A 14,340-nucleotide genomic window follows, 5' to 3' on the forward strand; every position below is an offset into this window, starting at 1 on the left:
TTGATAGTTTTAGCTCTTAAGATTTAGGTCTATGATTCATTTGAAATGATTTTTGTATATGGTGGGAAGGATGGATTGATTTTGTTAGGGGTTTTTTTTTGTTTGTTTGTTTTTGCATATGGACATCCAGTTGTCCCAGCACAATTTATTGAAAAGATTATCCTTTTTCCATTGACTTGCTTTTACATCTTTGTTGAAAATCAATAATTCAGATTTTTACAGATTTATTTTTGCTCTTATATCTAATGTTTTAAATTCAGTAGTATTAGTCCTCCAACTTTGTTTTTTTATTTTCTCTTTTTGTTTTTTCTTTTTCATTTTATTTTGTTTTTTTTTTCTTTTAGAAGCAAAGCCTTTTTTTTAAGTTTCTTTATATGATGAATGACATTGATTTTCCAAGTGTTAAACTTTCCCTACATTCCAGTGATAAACCCTAGTTTGTCATCATCTTTTACCCTTTTCTTATATTATTTTATTCACTTTGCTAAATTTTTATTTAGAATTTTTGCATTCATGTTCATGAAAGATAGTATTTTGTAGGTTTCTAATAATGTCATTGTCAGGTTTTGGTGTTAGGTTTTTGGCCTCATTAAATGAGTTGGGGGAAAAATAAATGAGTTGGAAAGTATTTCCTCATTTTCGACTTTCTAGAAGACTTTCTGTGGTAATGGTATTTTCTTTTGAAATGTTTGATAGAATTTACCAATTAATCCATGTAGGCCAGAAGTTTTAGTTACTGGAAGCTTTTGAACAACACATGAAAATTCTTTATTAGCTATAAAGTAATTCAAGATTTCTCTTCCTGAACAAGCGTTAGTAGGTGTTTTTCAAGAAACTTATCTATTTCATCTAAGTTGTTGAATTTTTTGACATAAAGTTTATAATATTTCCCTGTTATCTTTATATCTCTAGAATCTGTAGGAATGTCATTTCTGTCATTCTTGATACTGATAATATGTTTCTTCTCTTTTTTTTCCTGAATAGTCTCACTAGAGATTTATCAGCTTGGATTAAATATTTTTAAATATTGAACGACAAAGCTTTTATCCAGCCCTGGCCAGTATGGCTCAGTAGGTTGAGCATTGTCCTATGCACCAAGAGGTCGCTGGTTTAATTCCCAGTCAGGGCACATGCCCAGGTTGCAGGCTCGATCCCCAATGGTGGGCATGCAGAAACTTTTTTTCAGACTTATATATAGCTTGACTACCATGTCTAAAAGGGGAAAAACATATATTATATGTTTATAAACATATATTATACCAGTACATAATATTCATATATTATAAAACATATATTATACCAAAAAATATATTATACTTAACCAGGTTGCCATTGAAATTTAGACATTAACAAAAATAAAAATCCTCACAGAATGTAACATTTCTGAACCCATTTTTTAAAAATATTTAATAGTGCCCAGCCGGCATGGCTCAGTGATTGAGTGTCCTGGTTTTTGGGCTCGTTCCCCAGTAGGGGTCTCGCAGGAGGCAGCCGATCAATGATTCTCTCTCATCATTGATGTTTCTATCTCTCCCTCTCCCTTCCTTTCAGAAATCAATAAAATTATACTTTGAAAATATTTAATAGTAAAATTGAGCTACTCAGGAGATCAATTAAACTAGCTCATGAGCCCTAACTGGTTTGACTCAGTGGATAGAGGCTACCTTCAGTGGTTCTCAACCTTCCTAATGCCGCGACCCTTTAATACAGTTCCAAATGTTGTGGTGACCCCTAACCATAAAATTTTTGTTGCTACTTCATAACTGTAATTTTGCTACTGTTATGAATCGTAATGTGAATATCTGATATGCAGGATGTATTTAGGTGACCCCTGTGAAAGGGTCCTTCGACCCCCAAAGGGGTTGCGACCCACAGGTTGAGAACCGCTGGGATAGAGCGTCAGTCCTCGGACTGAAGGTTCCCAGGTTCACTTTCCAGTGAAGGGCACTTACCTCAATTGTAGGCTCCATCCAGTCCCTGATAGTGGCACATGCAGGAGGCAACCGTTCAATGTGTCTTTCTCACATTGATGTTTCTTTCTCTGTCTCCTCCCTCCCTTCTAGTCTCTCTAAAAAAATCAGTGGAGCCCTAACTGGTTTGGCTCAGTGGATAGAGCATCAGCCTGTGGACTGAAGGGTCCCAGGTTCGATTCTGGTCAAGGGCATGTACCTTGGTTGCAGGCACATCCCCAGTAGGGGGTGTGCAAGAGGCAGCTGATTGATGTTTCTCTCTCATTGATGTTTCTAACTCTCTATCCTTCTCCCTTCCTCTCTGTAATAAATAAATAAATAAATAAATAAATAGATAGATAGATAGATAGATAGATAGAAAAATATATCCTCGGGTGAGGATTAACAAACAAACAAAAAATAGCTCATGAACTGGCCCTGGCTGGGTAGCTCAGTTGGTTAGAGTGTTGTCTCAATATGCCAAGGTTGTGGGTTCAATCCCTGGTCAGGGTATATACCAAAATCAACCAATGAATGCATAAATAAATGGAACAATAAGTTGATGTTTTTCTCTCTCCTTCCCTCTCTTCCTCCTTTCTTCTCTGCTTCCCTCCCTCCCTCTTTCCTTTCCTCTCTCTCTAAAAATCAATAAAAGTAAATAAATAAATTAATTAAATAGATCAAGGAGAATCTGGCAAAATGAATTAAGAATGAAGATTAAGCCCTTTAAATATAGAACTAATTCTTGAACAGTAGCCTATATAATAAAAGGCTAATGTGCAAATTGACCAAAAAGCAGAATAACCGGTTGCTTTGATGTGCACTGACCACCAAGGGGCAGATGCTCAATGCAGGAGCTGTCCCCTGGTGGTCAGTGCGCTCCCACAGGGTGAACACCGCTCAGCCAGAAGCCAGGCTCATGGCTGGAGAGTGCAGCGGGGTGGAGGGAGCCTATCCCGCCTCCACGGCAGCGCTAAAGATGTCCAACTAACAGCTTAGGCCCGCTTCCGGTGAGGAGCGGGCCTAAGCTGTCTGTCGGACACTCCCTAAGGGCTCCCAGACTGTGAGAGGGTGCAGGCCGGACGGGGGACACCCCCCCTGAGTGCATGAATTTCATGCACCGGGCCTCTAGTTATGACTATATAATAAAATTTAAATATTATATAAATTTAATAAAGTAAAAGTAGTGGTATAACTTATGAAAACAAGAGGAAGCAAGGGATTAATGGAAGTATGAGAATCCATATTAACAAAAATCAAACATTAATACACCAACTCCTTAAGGTTTTCCTCACCTTTTTTTAATGAATGGCAGTCTTTTATTGAAAGGGAACTTACTTTGATATTGTTTTCATTAAAAGTGGCACTTATAGCATAATCACACTATAATAGAATTATGTCCATATTTGTAGCCTTTTACATGTATATATAGAGCAGGGGTCCTCAAACTACGGCCCGCGGGCCACATGCAAATACAAATATTGTATTTGTTCCCGTTTTGTTTTTTTACTTCAAAATAAGATATGTGCAGTGTGCATAGGAATTTGTTCATAGTTTTTTTTTAAACTAAAGTCCAGTCTGAGGGACAGTGAACTGGCCCCCTGTTTAAAAAGTTTGAGAACCCCTGATACAGAGTTCAAGAAAAAATTTTAACTGCTTGCAATGGAGATTATTTTTTTAGGGGTAGGACTCTGGCTCTTGTTGGATTTTTTTAAAATTCTTTTTGTTATGCTTTTCTATATTGTTTGAATTACTTATAACCTTTATTCTTTTACCAATTGTTATTTTTTATTGTTCTAAGGATAAATATTTTACTGTCAGAATTTAGTGCTCTTACATTATGGTAACGTTTTTGCATTTTATTCAATAATCATGAATTCCTAAAGGTTCATATCCTAAATTTTTTTTTTTAATATATCTTACTGATCTTTTACGGAGAGGAAGGGAGAGGGATAGAGAGTTAGAAACATCGATGAGAGAGAAACATCGATCAGCTGCCTCCTGCACACTCCCCACTGGGGATGTGCCCGCAACCAAGGTACATGCCATTGACCGGAATCGAACCTGGGACCCTTGAGTCCGCAGGCTGACACTCTATCCACTGAGCCAAACCGATTAGGGCCATATCCTAAATTTTTAAAGAACTCATACAACTCAATGCCAAAAAGACCAATCCAATTAAAAAATGAGCAGCAGACCTGAATAGACACTTATCCAAAGATGGCCAGTAGTCATATGAAAAGATGCTTAACATCACTAATCATCAGAGAAATGTAAATTAAAACCACAATGAGATATCACCTCACATCTATCAGAATGTCTATCATCAACAACAACAAGTGTTAGCGAGGATGTGGAGAAAAGGGGAACCCTCATGCACTATTGGTGGGAATGCAGATTGGTGCAGCCACTGTGGAAAATAATATGGAGGTTCATAAAAAAATTAAAAATGTAACTGCCTTATGAGCCAGCAATTTTACTTCTGGATATATATCTGAAGAAGCCCAAAACACTTATTCGAAAGAATATATGCATCCCTATATTCATTGCAGTGTTATCTGCAATACATAAGCTATGGAAGCAACTCAAGTGCCCATCAGTAGACTAGTGGATAAAAGAATGGGTGTACATATATACAATGCAATATTACTTGGCCTTAAGGAAAGAATGAAATCTTACTTTTTGTGACAGCATGAATGCACCTAGAGAGTATTATGCTAAGTGAAATAATTCAGGCAGAGAAAGATAAATGCCATATGATTTCAGTTATATATGGAATCTAAAGAGTAAAATAAACGAACACAGAAAATAGGAACAGATTCATAGATACAGAGAACAGACTGATTGCCAAATGGGAGAAAGGTTGTAGAGTTGGGTGAAAAAGGTGAAGGAGTTAAGTACAAATTGTTAGTCACAAAATAGTCATGGGGATGTAATGTACAGCATAGGGAATATAGTAAATAATGTAATAACTATATCTAGTGCCATGTGGGTATTTGAAATATCAGGGAGGTGGGACCGCTTTGTAAAGTGTATGATTGTCTAACTACTATGGTGTACACCTGAAATTAATATTGAATGTAAACTGTAATTGAAAAATAAGTAGTAATAATCTTGAACCCCTAGAGAATAATATTGTGGATAATATCAATTCTAAACCTGTAATTGTCCCCTCATATTTCAATTTTATTTTTATGAAATTCAACTTGTTAATATCTAGCCTTTTGAGTAATAGTGTCCCATTTGGATCCACTTCACTGGAGAATTAATTTATGCGTCAAGTATACAGAAAGTTCTTTTGATTTTTTTAAATCAAAGCAGTTTAATTGAGGGAATTGATTACATGTTTGTTAGGCTGGAAAAGCATAAAGAAGAATGGTTTTTGGAGAAGCAAATAGGAAGAATGGGTAATGCCTTAGGATCATAAGCTTGTGTTACCTCTGTGCCGGAGTCCACAAGCTGCATCGACTCCTACACTGTTAGAGACAATATCTTGGTTAATTCTGGACCTGCCAGAGAGGTCCTGCTTTGATCAGGATGGTACCATGGACAACATGTTGTTTATCCTTGTGTCCTATCCCCATATTGTTTCAGCAGCTACTGCATTCAGCCAGTGTTCTGCTTTGACTTGGTCTGCTTTCTAATCTCCCACCAGAATAAAAGCAGAACCTACCTGAAGCCAACTTGCAAAAGAAAGTAGAAAATAAGAGTTTGTTGCCTCTAGTCTCCTGCAAAACTTAGCAGAACACAGGACAGGATTGAGGCCTCTGACAGCTCAGTTAATATTAAGTTAAATTTATGTATATATTAGCCTTATACAGTATTCTATAGTTGTAAAATTGTTTTATATTTGTAGTTTAAAGAACTTTGGAAACATTATGAAAGCACTTTTTAATCATCAGAATCCTATATAATAAAGAGCTAATATGCAAATGGTCATCACGCTGTAACGACTCACACACTCAACACTGGTGAGAGAGGAATGGGGACCAGCCAGGCACAAATGAGCTCACGAAAGAGGAATGGGAACCAGTCAGGTTTGGGCTCAGGAGAGGGACAAGCCACACGTCCTGCAGTCCCTGGTGCTAGCAGCTGAGGCTGCGGCCTGGGAGAGGGACAATCCTCCCACCCCGCAGTCCCAGGCACCTGCGGCTGCGGCCCAGGCAAAGCCGCCCGCCCATGGTCCCCTGTGGCTGAAGCCGACCCGGTCCTGGTGCCTGCGAACAGCCAGAGGAGAGAATCCTGGGTCCCAGGTGTGGGGTAAGGCAGAGGTGGTTAGAGGCGATCCGGCCAGAAGGGTAGCAGTTAGGGGTGATCAGGCTGGTAGGGGAGCAGTTAGAGGCGATCAAGTAGGCAGATGGGGTTAGGGGCAAGCAGGCAAGTGGTTATGAGCCAGTGGTCCCAAATTGTGAGAGGCAGTTGGACATCCCCTGAGGGGTCCCGTTTTGGAGAGGGTGAAGGCCGGGCTGAGGGGCCTTCCTCTCCCCCCCTCCCCCGCACAAATTTCGTGCACTGAGCCTCTAGTGATTAAATAATTTGGTAAATGAGGTAGCAATGGCAGCATGACCAAGTTTACCTGGACAGAGTCATATTGCAAAGAGTATGCATTAAGTAAAAGATTTTTTCCCCTCATAATAAGTGGTTGGGAATATTAGAATTAACATAATACTTAAAATATTGAAATGTTATTTCGATTGAGAGATGGAAGTTGGAATATCACACGATTTGTTCTTCCACCAACCTCCTCATACATACACCCTTATTATCTCTGTTCCAAGATATCCAGGGGATTAAAATCATTGTACTAATGTGGACATACAAAATAGTGAATATTAATTTGATACCTTATTTGCAGTTGCAAGTATAATTTATTCTTCTTAAAGGAAATATAATTTCTTAAACTTCAACTTTATCTAAATTTAAAAATCATAGTAACATTTCTGAACGCAGCGCCCTAGACCGCTCGGCCATCCTGACACTCATAGTAACATTTCTAACGTTTCCATTAAAGTTTCAATCGACATACCATTCTATTTACATTTAGCTATACTTATCCATGAAAGATGATCTTACAATTGTTTGCTTAGCTTTGGAAGCCCATGTGGCTGCTTTTATACGTATTAGATATCTGCATATGTAAATGTTTATATTTGATATATTAGACATTTATGTACATTCACAGTTAAATGTGATGTGTCAAGTAGCAAATTCTCTGAGAACGAAGTTTTTATTAACAAACTAGAGGCCCGGTGCACAAAATTCGTGCACTCAGTGAGGGTCCCTCAGCCCTGCCTGTGCCCTCTTGTAGTCTGGGAGCCCTCAGGGGATGTCCAACAGACAGCTTAGGCCCGCTCCCCATAGGGAGCAGGCGTAAGCCAGCAATTGGACATCCTTAGCACTGCTGTAGAGGTGGGAGATGCTCCCACCACCGCCACTCTGCTCACCAACTGTGAGCTCAGCTTCTGGCTGAGCAGCGCTCCCCCTGTGGGAGTGCACTGACCACCACGGGGCAGCTCCTGCATTGAGCGCCTGCCGCTTGGTGGTCAGTGCGCATCATAGTGACCAGTCATTCTGCTGTCAGGCCAAAACTGGCTCTCCGACATCTCCCCAAGGGATCCCAGATTGTGAGAGAGTGCAGGCCAGGCCAAGGGACCCCACCGGTGCACGATCAGGGCCATGGAGGGACATGGGAGGGCTCCAGGGTGTGTCTGGCCCATTTCATTTAGCCCTGATTAGCCAAGTCCCAGCAGCAAGCTAACCTACTGGTTGGAGTGTCTGCCCCCTGGTGGTCAGTGCACATCATAGCGAGCAATTGACTGGTCTTAGCATATCATTAGCATATTATGCTTTGATTGTTTAATGGCCAAGTGGACGACTGGACACTTTGCATATTAGGCTTTTGTTATATAGGATTTGGTCTGGAATCATTGGAGTACCACAATGGAGCGTCAGTTCCCGTGCATAAACAGTGTGCTTGCTAGACAATTCAGCTTCAAGACAAACCCTCTATAGTGCTCAATTCCAAATCATATTTCTGTTCTTAGTTCCTTTTATATACAAAAATCTGGAATTTTTTTCTGTCTAGACATGAAAGAATATGGGGATGTAACCAGTCTTTTTCTTTTTTAATCTTTATTGTTGAATGTATTACATATGTCCCCCCGCTCCCCCAGTTTTAGCGTGCCCCTGCCCCAGGCCTTCACCACCCTATTGTCTGTGTCCATGGGTTATGCATATATGCATAAAAGTTCTTTGGTTGACCACAATGTAACCAGTCTTTGTATCTGTAACCATTATCAGTAGATAAGGAGGAAAAGCTTGTCTAAGGAAAGAGCTATTCTTCAAGATGTCCATGTTTCAGGCCCTTCATTAAGTAGTAGTAGAGACACCAGCTAAACCACAGCACTCTAGGGCAGTGATGGCGAACCTTTTGAGCTCGGCGTGTCAGCAATTTGAAAAACCCTAACTTAACTCTGGTGCCGTGTCACATATAGAAATTTTTTGATATTTGCAACCATAGTAAAACAAAGACTTATATTTTTGATATTTATTTTATATATTTAAATGCCATTTAACAAAGAAAAATCAACCAAAAAAATGAGTTCGCATGTCACCTCTGACACGCGTGTCATAGGTTTGCCATCACTGCTCTAGGGTAAGGGCAGGGCATAGATGAGCTGAGACACAACAGCCTATCTCAGTCTAGAGCAGTGGTTCTCAACCTTCTAGCCCTTTAAATACAGTTTCTTGTGTTATGCCCAACCATAAAATTATTTTCGTTGCTACTTCCTAACTGTAATGTTGCTACTGTTATGAATCGTAATGTAAATATCTGATATGTAGGATGGTCTTAGGTGACCCTGTGAAAGGGTAGTTCGACCGCCAAAGGGGTCGCGACCCACAGGTTGAGAACCACTGGTCTAGAGGGAGTGCTTTTATAGGGCATAGCAGAGAAGGAATTCTTCTCATGCAAAATTATTTCTCTCACATTTACTCCCAAATAAGGAAGTGTCTATAGAACACATCTCTATTGATTGAGAGAACTTAATTTTCATCCATTCAGGTAGAACTGGAATGTATTCCAGTATTTCCTTCTTATCCTCTTTCTTTTCCCTGCTAGAAATATTTTATCTCTTAAGAGATTATAATGTAATTATGTGGTGTGTTATTTTATAATTCTCTTCAGTATTTTATTGTGCATATTTATGTATTTCAGTGGGAGAACTGAAGTCCAGTCAGTTCAGTATGGCAAAGAAAAAGCAAATAAGGACAGGGTATTTGCAAGGTAAGCCTCCTGTTTCAGTATCTTCTTTTTAAAAAAAATATATATATATATTAAAATTACTAAAAACTTTTTTCAAATATGATTACAGAATTATCACCTGACCCTTCCTTTAATTAAACAACAAATTATGTTGGAATAGTGAAATAGTTTGTCCAGTTTATTCATTCATATGTTTTGCATGAGCTAAATTAACCCCGTGCCAAGCATTATAGCTCTGACTATGCTGAATCAAGTATTATATTATTAATATAACATTGTTTTGCATGGTTCAATACCCATTTTTAAAACATTTTAGAGCCCTGGCAGGGTGGCTCGGTTGGAGCATCATCCTGTAGCTCCAAAGGTTTTAGGTTTGCTTCCCAGTCAGAGCATATACCCAGGTTGCAAGTTCAATCCCTGATCAGGATGCATAAGAGAGGCAACCAATCGATGCATCTCTCTCTCTCTCTCTCTCTCTCTCTCTCTCTCTCTCTCTCTCTCCAATAAAAATATATCCTCAGGTGTGGATTTAAAAAGGTATAGTCACTTGGAATCAAAGGAAGTGAGCCCAGATGAGTTCTACCAACAATAGTATCCTAGGAACCAAGTAGCAAAGCCAGGTTGGCTACCTGCTCTTTGATTTTAATCTTCTAGGTCCCCACTCATCCTCTGCCAGGAGTAGGGGCAGGAAAGCCGATTTGGCACTGCTGGCCCAGCCCTGAAATAGAGCCCCCTTCTCGCCACCCCTCTGCAGGCTCACCACCTTGCCCCCTGCCAAGGCAGTTTTCCTTTCATTTGTGTGTGTTTTCTATGTTCTTAGTCTCTACTCCTACTCCTGCTGCCTTTGTGGATCAGGATCAGGTCCCAGCCACAGACAGAAAAGGACACCATGTACAGTGGCATACCTTGAACAGTTGCTAATTTTCACTGTTGGGAAAGTGATTTGATTTAGAATTAAATGGTTTACATTGAAAAAAAAATCATTTTGAGAAACAACATGACATGTATTATCCAGTCATTTCCATATTTAATCATGTTAAGAAATAAGTTGCTTTTTATTTGGATGGCATTTAATTGTCTTCACTTTTTTAGGATCTGTTAATAGCCAATTTACTTTTAACAAGTGAAGGGAGGTGATTAAATTTATGTTTCAGAAAATGTTTTTATGAGCAAGGATAGAGAACAGATGAGAAATAGAGACTGAGTACCCAGAGACCAGGTCTCTCTCCCGCCCCCGCAACTTGGCATTTGGACATTCTAGTGATAGTTAGAAGGGGGAGACAATAAAATAATCCCCAGAGGAAAGAAAAAGAGCAATCACCAAGAAAGGAAATAAGTAAAACAGAGGCATGCAGTTAACTTTGACTCTGGACTTGCACACACACGGGAGTCTGTTTCCCAGGTTATTGCAATAATTCAAGTGAAAATAATGAAGTCCTGAACTAAAATATTGGCCATGAGTGGAGGATCAAATTTGGGGCACATCTTATAAGTAGAAATAGTAGAAATAAATGACCAATTGGATAGAGATGTTTTAGCTACAGGCGTATCTGGAAAGAAAGTCAGATTTAAATGATATACAACAGATGAGATGTAGAAGGGAGAACAAATTTGTAATGGAAAAAGGTGTTAAATTGGCACGAGTCTAGTTTGATATGCCTGAGCAACACTCTTTTTTTCTTTTGAGCAACGCTCTTAACAGGATCACCCAATAAATGATTAAATATTTACTGGCACTGCAAAAAAGATGGGGACCGGCAAGAAGGCAGGGAGGGAGAATGTGTGAGAGAGTGAGGGAGCGATAGAGGAGTGTGTGGTGTGTGCGTGTGTGCGTGTGTGTGTGTGTGTGTGTAAGAGAGACAGAGAGTTAAGGATAGTTAGATACTGTGGGTCTTCCAGGGGGCTGCCAGACGGGGCAGTCTTAGATTGCATAACCCCACTGCCACCACGGATACTCCGGGGGCGGGCACAGAGAGCATGCCATCTTGAAGAACAGAACTACTTGTGACTTGGATTCCAGCCTCACCACCACCCAATCTGGTCTCAGGCGCAATCCAGGACCTTACAACCACTTGGGACAAAGACCTGCCATCACAGATTCAGACCCATGGACACCAAGAGTCCGGACATCCCACCTGCAGATTTTTGTGAGTCACAGAGCCCATCTCCCTCCCCAACGGCCCGCTGCCGTGGCATAGGACCTGCCAGACCCACTCTGCGCGAGCAGGCCTCCTGCCAACACAGGGCGGCTGTGCAAATTAACTTTGACTCTGGACTTGCGCACACACAAGGGATTCTGTTTCCCATGGCACAGCAATGGGCCTCCCTCCAACACAGGGCAGCTCCGCTACCTGATTTCAACTCTGGGCCCTCATACAGGAGTCTGGTTCCCACGCGCAGGTGTGGGCCTCCCCCTGACACAGAGTGGCTGTGCAACCCGGCTCTCCAAGTAGACCAGGGACCCTGATTCTCCACACAAGACGCAGCACTGAGCACTGATGACTCTGATTCTCAGCGTGCATGGCTCCCACCGACCCACAGCAGGCACACGCCTTGGTGTCAGAGCTCTCCAGTGACACTCGGGTGGTGCGATGCTCCCACTGCACACGGCTCAGGCCCCCGCAACTTGCCTTTTGGACCTTCTAGTGATAGTTAGAATGGGGAGACAACAAAACAATCCCCAGAGGAAATAAAAAAAGGAATCACCAAGAAAGGAAATAAGTGAAACAGAGGCATGCAGTATGACAGAAAGAATTCAGCATAATGGTCATACAGTTCATAAACCATATGGATGAGAAAATCAACAACCTGTGCAAAAAATCAGGAAGAAATCAAAAATGATATAGCTACAATCAAAAACGCTATGAAAGGTTTCAACAGTAGACTAGAAGAAGCAAAGGACCGAATTACTGAGTTAGAAGATAAGATATAGAAACAAGCCCATCTGAACGGCAACTGCAGAAAAAAAATTAATAAGCAGGAGGAGAGCCTAAGGGAGCTTTGGGACAACACGAAACAAGGTAACATACTAGTATGTATAATAGGGGTGCCAGAAGGAGAAGAAGAGCAGTAAGGATTAGAGGAGCAGTTCTCAACCTGGGGGGTCTCGACCCCTTTGGGGGCCGAACAACCCTTTCACAGGGGTCACCTAAATACATCCTGCATATCAGATATTTACATTACGATTCATAACAGTAGCAAAATTACAGTTATGAACTAGCAACAAAAGTAATTTTATGGTTGGGGGTCACCACAACATGAGGAACTGTATTAAAGGGTCGCGGCATTAGGAAGGTTGAGAACCACTGGATTAGAGAATCTATTTGAAGAAATAATGACAGAAAACTTCCCTGATATGGGAAAGAAAAAAGTCACTCAAGTACAGAGTCCGAAGCAAGATGAATCCCAAAAGACCCACACCAAGAAACATCATAATTACAATGGGAAATGTTCACAACAGAGAATCTTAAAGGCTGCAAGAGAGAGATGGAGAGTTACCTACAAAAAATCCCCCCATCAGATTATCTAATGATTTCTCAACAGAAACACACCAAGCTAGAAGGGAAAAGGAATGAAGTATACAAAATGAAGCAAAGCAAATGACTGAATCCAAGAATACTCTTATCTAACAAGACTATCAATCAAAATTAAAGGGGAAATCAGGAGCTTCTCAGACAAAAAAGTTGCTAATAGAGTTTATCACTACCAAGCCAGCAATGCAAGAAATGCTAAAGGGAATGCTGTAAAAAGAAGAAATAGAAAGGGAGAAAGGAACACAGGCATAAAGTACAGAAATGGCTACAAGCAAGTACATGTCAATAATAACATTAAACATAAATAGACTAAATGCTCCAATCTAAAGACATCGAGTGACTGATGGATAAGAAAACATGACCCATATATATGCTGTCTACAGAAGACCCACCTCAGAACAAGGGACTCACACAGACTGAAAGTGAAAGGATGGAAAAATATTTATCTGGCAAATGGAAATGAAAAAAAAAGCTGGGGTAGCAATACTTATATCTGACAAAATAGACCTCAAAGTGGAGACCATAACAAGAGACAAGGAAGGCCACTTCATAATTCTAAAGGGATCAATACAACAAGAGAATATAACTCTGGTAAACATATATGGACCCAATGCCGGAGCACCCAAATACATAAAAAAAACTTCTGGAAGATATGAGAGGAGAGATTGACAGCAATACTATCATAGTAGGAAACTTTAATACCCCATTAACATCACTGGATAAGTCCTCTAGACAAAAAATTAGGAAAGAAACAGCAATCCTAAGCTACTCACTAGATCAGGTAGACTTAATGACATCTTTAGAACATTCCATCCTTTGTCAAATATTAATTGGAGCATAATGGCTTGGGTTGATTTCTGGGTTCTCTGTTCTTTTCCACTGGTCTATAGGTCTGTTCTTGTGCCAATATCAGGTAGTTTTGAGAACAGTGGCTTTGTAGTATAGTTTGATAACTGGTATATGATCCCTCCAACATTGTTCTTTTTTCTCAAAATTGCTGCAGCTATTTGGGGTCTTTTTTTATTCCAGATGAATTTTTGGAGAGTTCGTTCTATGTCTTTGAAGTATGCCGTTGGCATTTTAATGGGGATTGCATTGAATTTATAGATTGCTTTGGGTAGTATGGACATTTTAATGATGTTGATTCTACCAGTTCATGAACATAGTATATTCTTCCATTTGTTTATGTCTTCCTCTCTCTCTTTTTTTCAACGTCCTGTAGTTTTCTAGGTAAAGGTCTTTTACTTCCTTAGTTAAGTTTATTCCTAGGTATCTTAATATTTTTTGTTGCAATGGTAAATTGGGTTGTTTTTTTAGCTTCTCTTTCTGTGAATTCATTATTGGTGTATAAATTTCTGGGTGTTGATTTTGTATCCTGCTACAATGCCAAATTCATTTATTAAGTCTAGTAGTTTTTTTATAGAGTTTTTGAGGTTTTCTATGTACAATATCATGTCATCTGCAAATAATGACAGTTTTACTTCTTCTTTTACAATTTGGATGCCTTTTATTTCTGCTTCTTGGCTGATCGCTATGGCTAGCACTTCCAGTACTATGTCTAACAGGAGTGGTGAGAGTGGGCATCCCTGTCTTG

The 14,340-nt window shown here is 40.0% G+C and overlaps 1 protein-coding gene across 6 annotated transcripts in view; it reads left to right on the top strand.

The window, feature by feature from the left end:
- Positions 1–14,340, top strand: part of PTPN4 (protein tyrosine phosphatase non-receptor type 4) — a 220,165-nt gene that overhangs the window by 122,835 nt on the left and 82,990 nt on the right. For all 6 annotated transcript variants that reach the window (XM_070423142.1, XM_070423143.1, XM_070423137.1 and 3 more), the window contains one exon: positions 9,166–9,234. In XM_070423142.1, coding sequence (XP_070279243.1) covers positions 9,166–9,234 — 69 coding nt within the window. The remainder of the gene's footprint in view (positions 1–9,165; positions 9,235–14,340) is intronic.

This window comes from Myotis yumanensis, unplaced genomic scaffold, assembly GCF_028538775.1.
Source record: "Myotis yumanensis isolate MYYU_CA2020_CCGP unplaced genomic scaffold, mMyoYum1.0.hap1 SCAF_8, whole genome shotgun sequence".
In the NCBI taxonomy this organism is placed as follows: domain Eukaryota; kingdom Metazoa; phylum Chordata; class Mammalia; order Chiroptera; family Vespertilionidae; genus Myotis; species Myotis yumanensis.